General features: G+C 40.3%; 1 protein-coding gene across 2 annotated transcripts; it reads left to right on the top strand.

Moving 5' to 3' along the window:
- The first annotated feature begins 545 nt into the window (after positions 1 to 545).
- Positions 546 to 20,164, top strand: ZCCHC4 (zinc finger CCHC-type containing 4). Of its 2 annotated transcripts, XM_077815791.1 has the most exons (13): positions 546 to 687; positions 1,092 to 1,210; positions 2,608 to 2,690; positions 3,556 to 3,831; positions 6,613 to 6,693; positions 6,999 to 7,071; positions 10,260 to 10,410; positions 10,920 to 11,020; positions 14,376 to 14,497; positions 14,719 to 14,794; positions 15,351 to 15,402; positions 16,237 to 16,381; positions 19,096 to 20,164. In XM_077815791.1, exons 1-13 carry the CDS (start codon positions 549 to 551, stop codon positions 19,235 to 19,237), a joined length of 1,560 nt encoding a protein of 519 aa, XP_077671917.1. In that variant the 5' UTR covers positions 546 to 548; the 3' UTR covers positions 19,238 to 20,164. The 2 variants fall into 2 exon arrangements, with proteins under 2 accessions (XP_077671917.1, XP_077671918.1); XM_077815792.1 differs by lacking the exon at positions 15,351 to 15,402 and having other exon boundaries at positions 19,096 to 19,235.
- The last annotated feature ends 251 nt before the right edge of the window (positions 20,165 to 20,415 follow it).

Below are 20,415 nucleotides of genomic sequence, written 5' to 3'. Positions count from 1 at the left end.
GAGGATTTTCACAGGAATGCAGTAGCTAGGGAACAGGCCTCCTGGTGCATGATGTGCTTGTTTTTGGACAATGGTGGGCCCCAAACCAAAATGGAGTCACATGTGCTAACTTTTCCTTGACAAGAACCAAGGCGCAGCTCCTGCAGAACAAGAAAACCCAGAGCTTGTGGGACTCCTTCAGCTCTCCCCACCTCCAGCAAGGAGATCATGTTTTTAAAAGATGTGCGAGAATAAAATTTCAAAATGGGGCCTGGGCTGGGCAGGTGCAGCCGCAGCTCTCTGTGCGGATGGGGGCGAGGGAAGGGACAGAAGTGAGGAAAACACTTAATGTTTGGTTTCAGAGTAACAGCCGTGTTAGTCTGTATTTTTTGTCATTAAACTAGGGCTGCAAATCCCAGGTGCTACTCAGCTGGGGCGGGCGCTCCTCCGGCCACGGGGTGGCGCTGCAGCCGGCGCACGCAGCGTGGGGTTTGCATGTGTTCTCTCGCCCGCAGGACTCATCACCACCCGATACTGGCGGCGGGCGCTGAGGCTGCCGGGACGGTGGCATGGCAGCTTCCGCGGAGCGGGGTTTGGCGATTGACATGGGGGATGCGGCGGCCGGAAGCGAGAGGACTCTGCGGGGCTCGGGGGTGGCGGTGGTGCTGGGGCAGGAGGCCGGCCGGCCCGCTCCTTGCTGCCCGCACGGTGAGTCGCGGGGTAGCGCTGTCCTGAGCCCGGCCAGTGGGACGGAGCCCGGGAGGGGAGCAGGGGGCAGAGGGCTTGGCGGGGAGCCAAAGGGCTGGGGAGGAGGGGAGCGGAGGGAGGGATGTCAGGGGAGGGGAAGGAAAGGTGGGGCTGAGGACAATGGGGGCTGGTTGGAGGGGAGCAGAGGCCAGCGGAGATTGATGGGGAGGGAACTCGGGACGGGAAGGGGCTGGAGAGAATGGGGGCGAGTTGTAGCAGAGGGGACGTAGGCAGGTTCGGGGAGGGATGGCCATAAATATATCTCAAATCTAATTCTATAATCCCTTATAGCTAGTGTTGTAGCAAATGGAAAAATTGCATTTTTTTCTTTTAAAGGTACTGATCTCAGCACATTTCTTCTTTAGGTCCTACTCTTCTGTTTGTAAAGATTAGCCAAGGAAAAGAAGAGGGAAGAAGATTTTATGCTTGTTCAGCATGTAGAGATAGGAAAGACTGCAATTTTTTTCAGTGGGAAAATGAAAAGGTAAGAAAATACTATTTAAGATATGGTTAATGTTTTTTTTCCCTGTGTGTGTGTATGTGTATATGTATATGTGTGTGCGTATATATATTTGAACTGAAGATTTCTTTTATCTGAGAAGCAATAATATTTACTATTTCTAAAGTTCCAGCTGTTGGACAAAGAGAATGGGCTAAATGGTGAAATATCCCCGCAGCTCTGGAGATCCAGTTTCAAATAGGATTTGCTTTCAAAGGAAGTACAGCTGAGGTTAAATGTCACTCTACGTGAATATTACAAAACACAATACAGTTCCTTGCACCCTTTCCTGATTTGTATGTCTTTGCTCAGACAATTTAAAAATAATGTTAACTTAGGATTGATAAGCATTGGTGGAGCTCGGAGGGAATAGCTTGCCACAGTATCTTCCCACTGGGCTTAGTGTTATCATTTCTTCACATTCATGAGTGTGTAACTTATCTCTTGTTCCAATACTATTCTCAACATGTCTGCATGATTCAAATTGGATCTTAAAACTCACTTCTTGGGGGATGATATTAGCATGGACGTTTATCAATCCGATTCTTAAGCCTTTCACCATTTGGTCTGTTGTTCAAACCCAGCTGTTTGGAAGTGATGAAAAGTTATCTAACTTGAAAACTGTGTGAGATGGCTATTCGCTGGATTGTGTGGAGTGAAGTGGTGTTGCCAGTGGATAGACGTGTCCATACAGGAATTATACATACTTTAGGTTCCTTGGTTCCTAGTCCATTAAACTTCACAGCCTTCCATTGTGTCCTTTAAATAAACTAGTTTTGTCGCTTCTTTATAGATGTTTTGCAGCTGCATTAAAAAGGTTAAATAAAATCTGACAGGAAGTGTGAATTTCTTATAGGAATAAAATAAATATTTTTAAAATACTTGGGGAGGGTCAGTCATACCTTCAGGACAGCTACAAGGCCTTGATCCTCCACCTATTGAAGACAATGGCAAAATTCTCATTGTCCTCGGTGGCAGGACCAGGTTTATACTCCGTAAGGGGATTAGAATCTCATTTAAGACTGTGGCATCCTTTAACAGTGGGTAAATCCTTCTCTCACTCCACTGCAACAGAACATTTTTGATTTCCCACTCCTGGTTTTATTATTGTAGAAGGATGAAAAGAAGGGAATCTATCCTTTCATAGGCTGTTTGAATTTTTTCAGGGAATCACCTTTCCAGTATGTTGAATGCTGCCATGATCTCTGCAGGGATTGTGGGAATTCTTCTGAGTAGTAGGATCTTTTGCAGGGATAGTCAGATGCTGAAATAGAAATGTTAGGTCTTCTGGGAATCCATACCTTTTTTTCAACAGAGAAGTGTGAACTTTTCATATAGCATAGTTAGTTTCACATCTTTGTTTACATTTTCTATATCTACAGGTGTTAGAAGGTAGACTTTCAGCACGAGAAGGAGTTAATAGAAGTTGTCAACCCTCTTTGTCACACAGACAGAACGTGGAAAGGTATTGTTACTATGTGCATTTTCATTACTAAATATGAGCATGTAGATAGTTTAGGTACATCATATGTACTGATCATCCCTCCATTATGCTGATTAAAAATATGAAAAATTACAGACAAGATTTGGGAAAATAAGAACCAATAAACTATGAAGATAAAATTACATGAAAAGTTTCCTTAAATTGTGATCTCTTCAGGGCAGGGACTGTATCTTTGTATGAGTGGACAGTGCCTAGCACATCGTGGGCGCTAAGGTAATAAAAATAATGTATCAGCAGTAGTAGGAGTTCAAATCAAGTAGTGAATGCAGTTGGAAAATAATATAAAAATGAAAGCCAATTACTCGACTAAGTGAGCTGGATAGCACAAAAGAAATGTACACTACTGAATATTTCATAAAGGTCTTGCTATCATCCTACTCCAGAGTTTGTAGAAGAAGTTTTTGCCCCAGTCCAAGGGTATTGCTGACCATGTTCCTGTTAGAAGTGTGGAGGGGGCCCAATATCTTCAGTTACTACGGTCATTTGAACCTTTAGCAGCAAAGGAACAGGCTTCTACCACTTAAGTTAAAGGAGTAGCTGATTAGCTGGTAGCAGGAATAGGCTCTTCTCTATGTATACCAATCTCTGTTGAGATTCACAACACAGTTAGCCCCCATGCTACACCCTTTTCTTGTCAAGTAAGGCTTTTCCCAAGCATGCTGTTGAACATTTTTTTTTCCTAACCATTAATTGATTAGGGTTCAGTACCTTTGAAATAGTACTACTGTATTATTTAAACTTTTATAAAATACTTGGACTAATTTCATACCTTCATTCAATAGTTTGTTTTCTAAAATTGGTTCCTCATTTTATCTTGTATTTGAAGGTTTAAGCAGTTTGGTCTATTGCCATTATCAAAAAGGAAATTTTGTCAAGAATGCCAGCAGTTGCTATTGCCAATGGAGTGGGGAAAACACTCTGGCCATCAAATACTAAGTGATCTCTCCATTGCCCATTTACAAAGGCCCAGTCAACTTTTGTGTCCACTGAAGAATAAGAAGACAAATGCACAGTATTTGTTTGCAGATAGAAGCTGTCAGTTTCTGCTGGACCTTATTATTGCTCTAGGATTCAAAAGAGTGCTTTGTGTTGGCACACCAAGGTATGTTAGTGAGCATCAATATGTCTTGCAAGAAATTCTTGTTACCAAGCCCTGGTCTACACTACAGGTTAGGTCGAATTTAGCTGCATTAGGTCGATTTTAAAAATGACTGCATCCACACAACCAACCCCGTTCCGTCGACCTAAAGGGCTCTTAAAATTGACTTCTGAACTCCTCCCCGATGAGGGGAGTAGCGCTAAAATCGACCTTGCTGGGTCGAATTTGGGGTAGTGCGGATGCAAATCGATGATATTGGCCTCCAGGAGCTATCCCAGAGTGCTCCATTGTGACTGCTCTGGACAGTACTTTGAACTCTGGTGCACTAGCATGTACACAGGAAAACCCCCAGAATCTTTTGAATTTCATTTCCTGTTTGGTCAGCGTGGCGAACTCAGGAGCACAGGTGACCATGCAGTCTCCCCAGAACTGTAGAGCGTAGAAACATTCTACATCCCCCTATCATCTCCGTCCGTGAGGTTATCGCAGATTAGAAGGCAAAAAAACCACACTCACGATGACATGTTTTCCGAGCTCATGCATTCCTCCTGCCCTGATAGGGCACAGCTTAATGCATGGAGGCATTCGGTGGCAGAGGCCAGGAAAGAATTAAGTGAGAACGAAGAGCAGAGGCAGGATGCGATGCTGAGGCTAATGGGGGAGCAAACGGACATGATGAAGCATTTGTTGGAGTTGCAGGAAAGCCAACAAGAGCACAGACCCCCGCTGCATCCACTCTATAACCACCTACCCTCCTCCCCATGTTCCATAGCCTCCTCACCCAGACGCCCAAGAACTGGGGGGAGGGAGGCTCCGGGCACCCAGCCACTCCACTCCAGAGGATGGCCCAAGCAACAGAAGGCTGTCATTCAAACCGTTTGATTTTTAGTGTGGCTACAATAAGCAATGTGGCCTTGTCCTTCCCTCCTCTCCCATCCCACTAAGGCTACCTTGTCCGTTATCTCATATTTTTTTTTAATTAATAAAGAAAGAATACATGGTTTCAAAACAATAATTACTTTATTTCGAGATGGGGGGGTGGTTGGCTTACAGGGAATTAAAATCAACAAAGGGGGTGAGTTTGCAGCAAGGAGAAACACACACAGCAGTCACACTGAAGCCTGACCAGTCATGAAACTGGTTTTCAAAGCCTCTCTGATGCGCAGCAGCGCGCCTTGCTGTGCTCTTCTAATTGCCCTGGTGTCTGGCTGCTCAAAATCGGACGACAGGCGATTCGCCTCAACCTCCCACTCTGCCATAAACGTTTCCCCCTTACTCTCACAGATATTATGGAGCACACAGCAAGCAGCAATAACAATGGGAATGTTGGTTGCGCTGAAGTCTGACCTAGTCAGCAAACAGCACCAGCGAGCTTTTAAATGTCCAAAGGCACATTCTACCACCATTCTGCACTTGCTCAGCCTATAGTTGAACTGCCTCTTACTACTCTCCAGGCTTCATGAGCCATGGGAGCAAGGGGTAGGCTGGGGTAGGTGCGACCGCGCGGTGCTGCCGGCTGGGAGAGCAGCCTGAGGGAGAGGCCTCCAGCTCACATGATATTCCAGGCAGGACTGAATCTCCATGAGACAAAACTTAAAGAAGAGAATGACCTGGAGTCTCTGGCTCCCATTCGGTGCTCTAAGAGGAGGATAGCCATGTATGTCCAGGCGCCCCTGATCGACCTCACCGAGGTCTGCCAGGAGCACCCAGGAGATGTACGATGGCTATCAGTCCTACTGCACCATCTGCCGCAAAGGCAAGGAGCTGCTGCTGTGTAGCAATGCAGTACCTGCCAGCAGTACCCAGGAGATGTACGGTGACGGTGAGCTGAGTGGGCTCCATGTTTGCCATGGTATGGCGTCTTCACGGGTAACCCAGGAAAAAAGGCACGAAATGATTGTCTGCTGTTCCTTTCACGGAGGGAGCGAAGGAGGGAGGGGGGTCTGACGACATGTACCCAAAACCACCCGCGACAATTTTTTTGCCCCATCAGGCATTGGGAGCTTAACCCAGAATTCTAATGGGCAGTGGAGACTGTGGGATAGCTACCCAAAGTGCACCGCTCTGTAAGTTGATGCTAGCCACGAGTAGTGAGGATGCACTCTGCCCACTTAATGCGCTTAGTATGGACATACGCAGTCAACTGTATAAAATTGGTTTCTAAAAATTGACTTCTATAAAATCGACCTAATTTTGTAGTATAGACAAGACCTAATTTGCTTAGTCCTTTTTCTTACATGATTCAGTATCTAGCAGAAGGGTTCTCTCCCTCTGTATGTGACATTAAAGTGCCTTCATGAGCTCTGGTTTGAGGTACTTGGTATTGCCAAAGCAGCTCATGAAGATCTTATGAAGATACAGGAAGGGAAGGCCTTATAAATATTATAGTGAAGTACCAACAGTCTTCTTTCATTAGAAAGTAGAATTTTGCTGTCTTCCATGGTAGTGGCACTGAAGTGCACTGGATTTCTCCTTGACACAAGAAGCCTCTCTTTATTTAAAAAAAAAAAAAAAAAAAGTATTGAGAATTCTGATGGGCTCAACAATCTCCACTGCTTTATAATCTCTAATATCGTGTTTCAGGTAATGGGATGTTTTTTTCTAACTTTAAATAGTAGTGGAACTGAAAGATTGATAACTTGAATTTGGGAGATTTCAGTGTGATTTCATCTGAAAAATAAGCTGTTTTCTTTGGAAAACTATTGGTCATTCTTTGTCTAGTTAACTATTTTCTGAAGCACTCATGATATGATACGTTAAACTGCTTTGCTTTAATTACCTCAGGCTTCATGAGTTGATCCGATTAAAAGCATCACGAGAACAGGAGTCCAGTGTTAAAAGCCTTCTGCTAGATATTGATTTCAGGTAGGTTTTGTTAAGTGTCTGTCTGTATGGGGAACATACACAAACTATTTTTTCTGTGTGGTTTATTTCATTTTTAATTTTTGCCATCTGTTCTTTTTTTTCCCTAGCCAGGATCCATGTGGTATACTTGTTTTCCAACTAGCTCAATGATTGGCTAATATAAGTACTTGTCCTCTGCACTCAGCCTGTCAAGATATTTTGTAATTAACCAGTCATGGCCCTGTGCTCACAAGTTTTCACCCTAAATCTTATTACTAACATACAGGAATTTATGTTTTCTATTACATTCAAAACTTATTTTACAGGTATTCACAGTTTTATACAGAGGAAGACTTCTGCCACTATAATATGTTTAACCATTATTTCTTTGGTGGAGAGGTAAGGGCCAGTCAAATTCCCTGAATGTTTTCTCAAAGCTGTGTATGTTGTTCATGTAGAACTTTGTCCATATTACTGATATGGTAAAACATATTATAAAATAGTTACCATAATGTAATGCCCAGCAAACTCTACTTTAGATCAAAGAATAGCAGTGTCAATTTCTTCAGTAACTTATACCATTATATCCAAGGACATCACTGCCTATTTTAACTAGTGCTACTTAAATATTTTTAGTTACTTTTACTTTAAATACTTTTTAGTTATTTTGTATTAAAGAGAGAGAGTTTGTCAGTACAAGTTATTTTCTTACATAAGAAAGAAAGCATCTCAAATGGACAATATTGAGGAATGCAACAGAGTTAGGAATATGCTGGATTAGAATGGTGGCCCATTAGTCCAGTATCTTGTCTTGATAGTGGCCAAAGCCAGATCCTTCAGAGGAGGGTGTCAGAAGTCCTATAATGGACAATAATCCATCCACAGGAAAATTTCCTCCTCAATCCCAGATCGTTAGTAGTTGGCGCTCCGTTAGCTGGTGTACTCAGTGATCAAGTTCTGCTGTATCTTATTTTTCTGTTTGTACTAGCTTGAAGTGAGGATCCACTCTGAGAAGTGACTTGGAGAAAAAAAGGCCCCACCCTTCTCAGCAGATTACTCCCTTTGTGTCTTCAGAATCCTATCTGCTGGCTACTGCTTTTTACTCCAGTTAGTCTTGCAGATCCAACACAGTGAAGAGGGAACAAGCTTCCCACTTGTGAATCACTAGTAGAATTTATTATTGAAGTCCCACTGAAGACCGTGGGGTTACACTGGTCCACTGAGGGCAGGATTTACTACAAGTGTTCAAGATAGAAATATCTCAGCTTGACTGTCTGAAATGAGGACAAATATGTAGTGTTGACAGTTAGCAAAAACATCTTTTTACCGGTATACTGAGCACTTTGGGTCTGGAAATCATTGAAAAGAAACATGCAACCCCACAATGCCATATCTATAGTCACTTTCCAGAGTGGAACCATATTGTAATATAACCTACAAATTTGAGATTGTTTCTGACAATACCTTCATCAAAGTAATTTTACACAATAAATGTTAGTCTCCTCTGGAGCCATTGTTATTGTAGATACCAGTTTATAATAATATATCTGTAGCAGTGCCCTTTAGTTTGGTTTCACCTAGGATTCATATTTTTGCATCATAAACCATAGCTTTTAACGTTGACTCAAAAATAATAAAGAAAACTAACGTTCAGGAGTGAAAATAGCTATTTGAGGTTTCAGGCCCATAATAAACTTTCCTTGCCTTCTTGGTTCAAATCCAATCCTTTATCATTCTATTAAAGTATTACTGTGTCTCACTTTAAAAAAAAAAAAAAAAAAAGGAAAATGAAAAAAAAGTGAATTAGGGATAGTTACACCCCATTGTAGTTTAATTTTTTAACTTATGGGAAGTCTCAAATGATTGGCACTATAGAAGTGTATACATAATAGTATAATAAATTATTTGAGGCTATTGAACCACTGCACTTTTATGAATAGAAGTTATTATAAAGATTTCCCCCCTCCCCCTCCACCAGACAGAGTTGGACATGGTTCATAGGGGAAGGAACAGTACATGATTGTGTAGGATGTTGTTAGGGGGCTTATTCCTTCACCCACTTACTTCCCTGGTCCTTCTCGCATGAACAGAGAGCAACAATACCCGAAGTCCAAAGGTGCAAACAATTTGATGTTTATTTGGGTGAACTTCCAGCAAGCATGATTCCAGTTTCCTTCCTTAGTATCCTCCTTCCCAGCTCTGACACCACAGAGCCTTACACCTGTGTCCCTGTTCCCATTCCTACCCTTAGCCAAACATGATTCCAACTTCCTTACTCCCATTCCCTGTTCCCATTTCCCCCTTTAGCAAAACATGATTGCAATTTCCTTACGCCCATTCCCTGTTCCCATCTCCCACACCCACACCCTTCCTCATTGACTACAGATTATATAGTAAAACTTGAGTTCTGCTTAGCTATACCTTAACCAATCATTTTCCTGAAATTTAACTAACCAATCCTAACATATTGTAACATGATTATGTAACCAATTATATCCCACCACCTTAATTAGTTTACACCCAGCAAAATTAATTATACAGCAGACAGGAACAATCACAGAACCAGACAGAGATTATACAGACAAACAATAGCAAAGTGGGAACTATAATGACAAGACAATACAGAAGTGAGGATTTCACATCCCAGCTATTGATAAGTGAGTTCTTGCCAGACAGGATGCTATCAAACTAAGTTTCCTTTTACATTTTCTAGGCGCTTCCCTTTCTCTGGAAGTGATAGGAACTATCAGGACAGGATTGTATTCCTAACAGCCCAATAGCACCTTATTTCAATATGACTAGTTTGGAATGTGAGGATGTGACCATTCACTTCCCTGTTTATGGCTGCCTCTGCTGCTTAGCCAAAGGCCTTAGCTAAGAACAGGGCCTCAGACTGTCACAGTAAGAGAAGGCCCTTACACCAGCAGACAGTGATTTTGATTCTTTCTTTTATACCTCTAGAACTAGCCAACTGATAAGAATACACCTAAATTCTTAGAGTATAGGCCTTTACAGACAGACCTGAATATCTATATCCTAACAGATGTTAGTAGAATACTAATCTAGATGTGAAAGGCTATCAGTGGAAATCCAGCTCCAAAATGGAATGTTGGTTTCTGAAAAGTAATAGATTTGGTAATGATATGGAATGAACTGGTGAATTTATCCTAATTCCTAGTGGGGTAGCTATTCTCCATCTGCATTCATAATTTGCACTAATTGCCAGCCAAGGGAAAAGAGCAGATATTGAATTGGCATTGAGATTGAGCTACTCTCTCGCTCCTAGCAGCCTCCATCTCTCCAGGTCAGGGTTAGGACCCAATAAGAGGGGCAGTGTTAGGAAGCTCGAGCTGTTGCTATCCTTACTATATCTAGCCTATGAAATATAAAGGACTCATTTTCAGTGTTTTTAGTCTATCAGTTTTTACAAACACTAAATTCACTAAAAAAATTAAAATGCAATACACATTTTCAGACTTCTAAAAGGAAACTGCACACTTATAAAAAACACATTTTTTAATAATGCCCAATGCTGTCCTTAAACTTTTTGAGCTCATTTTCTGGAAAGTAACCTATATCTCCTGCAGGCTGCACATGAAATCTGTAGAAAATTCTTGCATCAAGAGAAAGGTGAAGGAGTCATATTGGTGACTGACCCCCCATTTGGAGGTTTGGTGGAGCCCTTGGCTTTTAGTTTCAAAAAGCTGATTGCAACATGGAGAGAGATTCAAGAGGAAGGTATGTGTTACAAGCAAATAAGATGTTGGAGTTAATAACTTCATCACCCCGTAATAATAAACTACTGTTTAAAATGGTACCTGACTCTTGAGTTGATGTACACAAATTTTCATTCTAGTTTCTAAAGATGTAAGACCAATATGCTAAATTGAAATGTATGTTTTAACTAATGGTTGAGGTGCTCTTGACTAATGTCCTGACATTGCAACAACTCACTTTCTTTATACAAAGTTTCATTTTCTTTTCTTTTTTTAATTTCTTCTATGTTTGTTTTGTGGATAAGACATTAAATCAATGTCACTTACACCTGTCCTTGGTTGTTGTCCAGGTGGAAGCTAACTACCCATAGTGGTCTGGCTAACATTCTGCCCTCTTAACGGAATTGGTTCCGTTTGAGCTATTCTCACACACATAACTGCTTTGGGTGCATAAATATTAGTACATTTTCATGCAGTTCATTCTGCTTTCCTTATTTAACAAAAAATATATCTGAATCTTTTTATTATTAGATCACAGTAGCAAAGAGTTGCCCATTTTTTGGATATTTCCATACTTCTTTGAGTCTCGCATTCTTGAGTTTTTCCCAAGCTTCAGTATGATGGATTACCAGGTATGACCAAATCTAATTAATGCTCTTAATTCACCCTACATATATTAGAAATTAAAATGGGCTGGACTGTAGATAATCAAAATACTTCTGTGCAAAAGGCAATTTGTCTTCAACTTCATGCCTTACTGTGCAGCAGAGCAAACACCACAACATCTGTCAAGTTATTTCTTAACCTGATACATATATTCCACATTTATATTGGTGATCTCTCAGATAAACTGTGGAGCACTGTGATGCCTTCATCAAGCTCCTTTGACACTTCAGCAGCCCGCTATCCACTAATCCTTCTCACTTGAGATGCTTTTAATATAACAAAGCTTTGGGCTTGCCCACATGGGGTCATTCAGGAAAGTTAATCATTAACTAAGGGTATGTTTATATTTAAAATGCTACAGCAGCACCATTGCAGGACTTCAGCGTAGACACTCATTACAGTGATGGGCCAGGTTCTCCTGTCGCTGTAGTTAATCCACCTCCCCAAGAAATGTTAGCTAGGTCAACAGAACAATTCTTCCATCAACCCAGCTATGTCTCTCAAAGGTGGATTTTTCAGATCCTTGAGAGATGTAAGTTTTCAGCATAAACCAGCCATAAGGTCTGAATTTAAAGTGGATTAGTTAAACTGCATTAAACCTCTGTGTGGACATTCTCATTTAGAATTAAAGTGGCCTTAATTCGGTTTAATTTACTTAATTTCCAAAGTGAATATGGCTGCTTTAATTCTGAATGAGTGTGTCCGCACAGGGATTTAATGCAGTATAGCTACTCCATTTTAAATTCCCACCTTTAGTTAATTTGGATTAATATTTCTATGGGCTGATCTACACTACAGACCTCTATTAGTATAACTGTGTCACTCGGGGGTGTGGAAAAATCCACACTCTTGAGCAACATAGTTATACCCACCTAACACACACCCCCCTCCCCCCGTGTAGACAGTGCTGTGTGGGAGAGCTTTTTCCGCCAACATAGCTACTGCTTCTCAGAGAGGTAGATTAACTGTGCTGTTGACTTAGTGAAGGGGTGGGCAAACTTTTTGGCCCAAGGGCCACATCTAGGTATGTAAATTGTATGGCGGGCCATAAACGTTCACAAAATTGGGGATTGGGGTGTGGGAGGGGGTGAAGGCTCTGGTGTGGAGCCAGAAATGAGGAGTTCAGGGTGTCGGAGGGGACTCCGGGCTGGGGCAGGGGGTTGGGGTGCAGGGTCCAGCTGGGAGTGCGGGCTCTGGAGTTGGGCTGGGGATGAGGGGTTGGGGGTGCAGGAGGGTGCTCCAGGCTGGGACCAAGGGGTTTGGAGGGTGAGGGGGGGATCAAGGCTGGGGCAGGGGTGCAGGCTCTGGGCAGCTCTTACCTCAAGCAGCTCCTGGAAGCAGCGGCATGTCCCCCCTCTGGCTCCTCGCAGAGGCATGGCCAAGCGGCTCTGTGCGCTGTCCCATCCGCAGGTGCCGCCCCTGCAGTGCCCATTGGCTGTGGTTCCCAGCCAATGGGAGCTGCGGGAGCCATGCTTGGGGCGGGAGCAGCGTGTGGAGCCCCCTGGCTGCCCCTACGTGTAGGAGCCAGAGGGGGGACAAGCTGCTACTTCCAGGAGCCATGTGGAGCAGAGCAAACCCCTGACCCCGATCCCTGGCTGGAGTGCCAGAGCGGGGCAAGCCCCGGACCCTGCTCCCCAGCAGGAGCTCGAGGGCTAGATTAAAATGTCTGGAGGGCCGGATGTAGCCCCCAGGCTGTAGTTTGCCCACCCCTTCACTAAGTCAATGGGAGAGAGCTTTCCCATCAGCTCAGTTAATCCACCTCCCCGAGACTATTTGGTGTCTACAGTGGCTCAACTCCATCAGTGCAGCTGCATGAATGCAGCACTTTAAGTGTAGACTTGCCCTGAATATCCTTTTGTAGACAAGCTCTTTGAGTTACTCAAACAGCTCTCTTAAATAAATAAGACCCAAACAGTTTTCTTTTCCTAAACGTGGAATTTCTCTTACCCATTGGGCCAGTGAAGTTTTATAACTTTAAATCCTGGACCAATGAAAAGCTGAAGGTCTGTTTCTCACAACCCATCAGGGCTAGAAATGGGATCTGTATACCACTGCAAACATTCTTTTTGCAAATGCTTGTTCGAAGCGTCAGGGATAAAGCAATGAAATGGTTTTGGCTCCATGAGTGGATAGATGTAATTTATAAAATTGTTTGAGTGTTGTACTATATCAAAGGATTTGTATCTGTGAGGTCAATTGTGTTGTATGGATGTCTGTTAGAAATATATTAAAACATCTTTCCTTGTGAAACAAATGTTTTTATATTCTGTACTAAAATTGGTGAACTATGCGTATCCGGTTTTTATACCATTGTGTAAAATGACTTGGGTGTCCTAACAATATTACATTTCTATTGTACTCATCACTATATCATCTGAGTACATCACACTACTGATACATACAATTAAAGCTAGGAAGGTAGAACTCGCCTTACTTATTCAATTAAGCCAGTTTCCTAGTAACAAGGGCTGGTGTTTGCTTCTGCATTGAGTTATGACATGGTGGTTTGGGGAAATGCTTATTTAAATAAACCATGCAGCACGTTTTTAAGATAGAAAAATTCATTCTGAGCTTCATCTCTTGTGAAAGTCTGATGCGTGATTGCAGTCTATTATTGTGAAATTCTGACACTGACTGCTGAGAGCCCAAGACAAGCAATAGTAAATAGTTTCCAACCTGTCTTAACTTCAGTTCAATGGCCTGAGGAAAGAAGGGAATATTTTTAAACGCTGTATATGTTTATATTGGAAACAGGTTTACATTTTTGGCTCTGTAATTTTGGTAGTGTCCAAGGTGACCGTTTCTACAGCAAGGTACCAGTTTCCAGCACTAGGCTCAGAAATAGAAATTGTAATTAAAACTTTTTTATGTGGGATGAGAAATGCTTCTTAGCCTGTGAACTTTCATGCTGCCAGGCTGAGGAAACTGGATGCAGTTTTCATTTAAGTAATGGATTATTTTAACAAAGGAGATATATCTCTTTCCTCCGCAGCAACTGTAAAATAACCTTACCCAGCGCAACAGTGTAATAAAAAGGGAAGATGCACTAGGTTAAGTGATAGGAACCCTGAGTCACCCCCAGTAGTCTAATCACACTAATTAATAATGATGACCTAATATCTGCTCTAGAGTTTATAATTTAATTTTGCTATTTTGTTTGCACTGGGGATGGAGTCTAACTCATAGAAACATGAACCTCTTGGAGGGTGTAGAAAGGGAGTAAACATGCTAAATGCCATTGTCACTTTTTAGCATAGTACTTGGGAGGAAGTTTAGAGGTTTTTTTAATTAATTTGTTCTTCCTATGCCTTCATTTTCTAGGTAGACTATGATAATCATGCACTTTATAAACATGGAAAGACAGGCCGTAAACAGTCTCCTGTTCGTATTTTCACCAACATTTCCCCAAGTATGATAGTACTTCCTGTGGAAGAGGGTTACAGGTAAAGTATAAACGGATTTGCTTACAGTGTATGCGCAAGTGACTCCAGCCAGTATTTAAAAAAAACCAAAAAACAAATTGATTATTCCATAGCTTGATAGTGAGATTTTAAATTTACCAAACTAAATTTGCATTCCTCGTGCAACTTTTTGTTGAGTTGATTCATTGATAAGGTTCTCTGAGCAAACAGCAGACCAATACTTTTGTAACTGCTTGTTTCAGGTTTTGCTCTGTGTGTCAGCGATATGTTAGTTCAGGGAACCAGCACTGTGAGATCTGCAATTCATGTACATCAAAAGTAAGTCCCTCTTTCTGGAAAGGAATTTTAGCACTTGTAAAGTGATGTATTTGCATACTTTTGTTATAAACCCGTCCTGATATTGACAGTATATCTTTCGTGGCAGGGAACTCAGTATGGGAGGCTTTCTGTTGATTTGGGCTATTGATCAGGTCCTGTGGGATTTTCTGTCTCCTTTTTCTGATTGATTTTGGGTTGGAAGAAGGACACCAGAAGTTTACGCATTTGCCCTTCACCCTCATGACCCCATTCATCAAAAGCTTGCTTCCATGTACCATTTTTCCTGTGTTTGGAAAGGTGGAAAAATATGCTATCCTTTAAGGCACATCAGTTCTGCTAACAGCTGCCAAAGGATGCTCAGGATCTGTGTTTTCAGGGTATCTGTGTATGCCAACTATGTACATGCATGTGCCATATTTTTGAAATATTTCAGTGATGTATGCCAGGAAGACTGGGAGTACAGTACAGTTTAAAATTATAGTACATATTTCATTAGTAATGTTTGAAAATATTTGTGTTTAAAATTAACAAATTACTTACAAAATCTATTTCATAGGATGGAAGGCGATGGAAACATTGCTTTCTTTGCAAAAAATGCGTAAAGCCCTGTAAGTACAGAAAATATTTTTCTAAGTAATACAAGTACATTTACTATATAAGTTATAGTCCAAAGAAGTCAAAACAAAAACTAGAAATGAAAATAGTAAACTATAAAAGACACAATGATTCCTTGCAAAAATACCAAACCAAAAAAACCAACTTCCATAGACAGCCCCCAAAATTCAGCTTGTCTGAGTGGATTTCAGCTGCGCGAAAACATTTTTGTTGTTGAATCAAGGCACAGTAGATTCCTTCTGTATTAGTTATAGAAGAACTTAAATAGTCTGATTCCTGTATATTGTAGAATCATGAAAAAATTCTTACATAGATTTCTCAGCTGAATTCTATAAACATATATAAATGGTTCTTAACCTAGTCCCCTCTCCCTGCCAGGTGTTTTATCATTTCAGATACATGAAAGCAGCTCAGCAACTCTCATTTGGAGCTGTCTGTGCCTACATAGGACTAGTTTATCAATTCAGAGCCAAAGCTTCTTGGTTACTTTAACTACTGTATCATATTTCCAAGATTAAGACTGTCATCCCTGTGATGAGCTTAGTACAATATAGTACTACTACATCAGAACAGTTTTATCAATTTATTGGATTTACTAAAAGAAAAGCAATGAATTAATGGGGAAGTCCCTAGTTCCTTTTTTCTTTTCTCCCGGCACATTTAGTGAAAACAAAAAAATGGCTGGTGAAATAGAAACTAAACGTAAACCTTAAAATACCTTTTTAAATTGCAAGCAATCTGTAAACTTCTTGATGTTAGAATCATGTTTCAATTTTAATATATTTTTGTGAGTCTTTTCAAAATCATAAATCCCTGTTATTTTTCAGCTTGGATTCACTGCAACACTTGCAATCGCTGTGCTCTTCAAGGTCACACTTGTGAGAGTGCTAAAGCTGTCTGCTTTATTTGTAGTGGAGCAGGTCACAAACGCAGCACCTGTCCTAATCTTTCTGTGACTGAAAGAGCTGGCAAGTAAGTTTGACACTGCGCCTCTCAATTGTGGGACGTGACTATTATTTCATGAAAATGATTTTATAGAAGTAGGGAAACAGTTGTTCAGTAACCTCAAATTGTCTGTGATAATGAATAAATTGAGGAAGTTCTAAGAGTTTTTTCATTTCACATGCTGTTTGCTGCCTGCATCCTTTGTAACTTTGGCCAAGACATTTAATCTCTGTTTCAGCCTTGTCTATAAAAAGGAGATACGACTACTTCAAGTGTTTGTCCACATGGATTGCCTCATGGATTTGGGGTCATATTTTGGCCAACAGTGTCCATTGGGACTGCACATGCACCCTGTCCTTGAGCCCCTCACTCAATCTGTTTAACTTTTGTGGGGAATTTGAGAGAGACTCTGCCTGTTTTGATAAAGTGCCGGGTTTTAAAGAAGCTTAGGAGACCCATGATTGGCTGAGCCAGACTTAGCTGTCTACACTTTAACATGAGGGTATAATTCCCAGCTCAAGGAGACATACTTGCACTAACTCTGATTGAGCTAGTGTGCTAAAAATATATGCCCATTGGAGGTGCTAGGCAAGTACTTGGCACATCTAGCTGCTCACAGTGCCTCAGCTTCATTTTATTTTCAGTGTGCTAGCGTGATCAGAGTTAGCATATGTCTCCTCAAGCTGGGACTCGCACCCCCAGCTAACGTGTAGATGTGACTTTAAAAGAGACAGGAGCTTCTTTCTAGAGAGCTTCAGAGTCTCTCACTTGAAGCACTCTAATGAAAACAATTTTAAATAGATGTGTTTGGCGTTTCGTGGGTTTGTTTTGAAAAAAGATCTGCATGTTGAGCATATTCCAGGCACATACCCCTCTCTAAGGTAATAAAGGCACTTTAATATGTCCATCATTGAATGGCCTCACAGACCAGACAAGTTTCTAAGTCTGGAAACTTAGACTCAGTCATAGTCACTGCCTTAACACCAAGGTAACTATTAAAAATGGGGGGAAAGATTTTAATTTGTCAACAAGCTTAACTAGCTACTAAATAACTAACACTAGGTAGAACTAAACAATAAGAGAAGATACAGAAGTGGTTCTCAAACTTTTGTATTGGTGACCCCTTTCACGTAGCAAGCCTCTGAGTACGAACCTCCCCGCCCCCTTATAAATTAAAAAATGCGTTTTTGTATATTTAACACCATTATAAATGCTGGAGTCAAAGCAGGGCTTGGGGTGGAGGCTGACAGCTTGCGACCCCCTGCGGGGTCCTGACCCCCAGTTTGAGAACCCCTGAGATAGAGCTACAAGGACACTTGTGTTCCATCTTACTGTCATGGGTGGTAAGAAGGAACTGAATAGCAGTTGGGACTGTGTTGCTTTTATGCATTTGAGTGAGGGACTCTCATTGGATGGTTCCATGGTCATCAGTTGGCCAAAAGAGTGATTTTGTGTACATGGGGTTCATATTCACCTAGAGATGTTTTGTCCACATGGATCCCGCTCTAAGAACCACAATTACTGTAAGGTTTTAGTTTTTTGAGTTTAAATCCATTATTTTTTGTCCAAAGCAGAGCAACCAAGATGACCATAATAAGAGCATGCAGTTACTGAAGTTTAGTAAGGCATGTGCACTTATTAGTGGATGATGTAGTGTTTTAACCTTTCCTTTTTATAGGTGAGATGGCAGAAATTGTGGCTCTATGAGTAGATGCCTCTGTATATACAGTCCAAAAACTATATTAGCATTTTGTGTCCATACTACATCAGCTCAGGTGTAATTTGCTATCTAATATCAATGCAAGGCTTAGCTGAACATTTCTGTTTTCCAATCATTCTAATTATGGATAATATATAGCCAAAATGTAGGGGAAATCCTCATTCATAATTTTTTCCAAAAATATTTTTCCTCAAAGAAGTAAAATCTACATGAAAATAAGTGTGACCTTGCTTTTCCATGAAACTTTGCATGCCGGCAGGTTTTGGTGAGATCAAAGACCTATATCTTATTGAAATACTGTAGTTCTTACAGATCACTGTTTATTATTATTCTCCACATGTTTCTAGTGCATTGAATTGTTGGATTAACATGGGCTTTCTTTGCTAGTTAATGTAAACACCTGCAAATGTATGCAATTGTTAGTACAAAGATTGTGTAGTTTTTAGTTGATAGCATGTTGGATGCCCATGACAGATGGAAAAGAATCCACATGTTAATTATTTAGGTTTTCATTCCTGTATTCTGTGCAGATTATTATGTTTGTTAAACATTGTGTACTTTTTTCAATAGTAAAGTGAGCAGAGAAGTTCAGTATTGAACATGCAGTATCAACAATTGCCATGTTTTATATTTGATCTGTGATTTTATATATATATATATATATATATATATACACACACACACACTTTTAAATGTTTATAAACATTTGGATCTAAAATTATACGACTGAGTCAAGATTTTATATATATATATAGTGCAAAATAAATGTGATCCTGTGTCAGTGTTCGAGTTAAAGTGGATAAACTTATCCCTCGGGAGATTAATTAGACTCTCACAAATCCAATTTCAAAGAAAATGTTCCTTTTAATAGCTGTTTTTGTGATAATACTTCTGAGTTTTTGCTCATGAACAGTCCAGTCTTTTAACTTGTATTTATGTATTTGTATACGACAATGTATAATTCCCTGTACTTTGATAGCATGTAGTAATGGGTTTGTCTATCTTTTTTTTTTTTTTCCAGAGCTGACAGAAATCACAGGCTAAAAAAGAACAAGAAGATAAAAATGGATATCGTTAAAAGATCATATGTGAAGCATGCTACATTCTCAAGGAAAAAAATAAAGAACAAGAAAAACAAAAACAAAAACACTCTTGCCTGTTAATCTCCAGTTACCTAAAACTGTGAATGATTTTACAGCCAACTTTTGCTTCCATTTTCTGTAAATGTTTAATATGATCTTTCAGATAAAATCTGGTTGAATTAAAAATTACTACTTGTAATTGGCAGTAGGACAAAACTGCTATACAAGCTGCTCTTTCAATTTGTGTACATTTTCAAATGCAAAATAGAAATCGGTGTATATACATTGTAAACCATGTCTGTGCTAAAATAAAAAGTGGAATAATATTACACAGGATGATTTAAGTTAAAGGGACAGGGATTTTAATAGCTTTCAGTTAACTTGGTATTGACCTTTATACAATAACACATACATTTTGATCCTTTTTTACAAACATTTTCACCCAAATCTTACACTCTCTCAACACCGTCCACTGTGGCCATCTGTCTAACAGATATCAAGTCATCCTTTTGTTATTTATCTAGTGGTATGTTGATTGTCTCACCCGCAGTAATGGAGATCAGTGCTTTATAATTTCTAGATAACTATAGATGTATGTAGTTTTTAAATTTTAGCCACAGTGGACACATTGTAGACAACAAAAATTCAGAGGATGTTCTCCAGCTGTTACAATATTTTTAGGATTTTAGTGATAAACTTAACAATAGATTTATAGATTCTAAGGTGAGGGACCATTGTGATCTTCTAGCCTGACCGCTATAGCCTGTGGTATAGAACTTCCCCAAAACAATTCCTAGACAAGTGCCCCTTGTTATAATATTTTTAAATCAGGGATTTTTAAAAATAGCTAAACTTAAATGTGTAACCTCATTTACTAGTGGTGATGAGTCTGCAGTTCAAGGAAACTCATACAAATTATTCTTGATTCTGTGCTAGACATGAATATAACAAATTCAGAGGAAAATGAAATGAGAAATGCAGTGGAAATAAACTCTTTTTATAACTGTACTTGTTTGATTCAAGAAATTGATTTTCTACTTAGTATTAAATATCAAAGATGTCATTGACAGTTTTTTCACTGTCTATCTTCTCCCATCTGCCAATACACAATTTCATTGTGCTAAGGTGTGCAAAGCAAAATCTTCCGCAGGGATAATTTGTCAGGTTTATGAAATCTTGCAACAGGAGTTCCTCTGCTAATTTCAGACCCCAGTCATCTTGCTCTGTTTCTTGACCACAGTGATTGAAAGAGAAGATGA

Source organism: Eretmochelys imbricata, chromosome 4 (genome assembly GCF_965152235.1).
Source record: "Eretmochelys imbricata isolate rEreImb1 chromosome 4, rEreImb1.hap1, whole genome shotgun sequence".
Classification (NCBI taxonomy): domain Eukaryota; kingdom Metazoa; phylum Chordata; order Testudines; family Cheloniidae; genus Eretmochelys; species Eretmochelys imbricata.
This window is presented reverse-complemented; position numbering and strand designations above follow the sequence as displayed.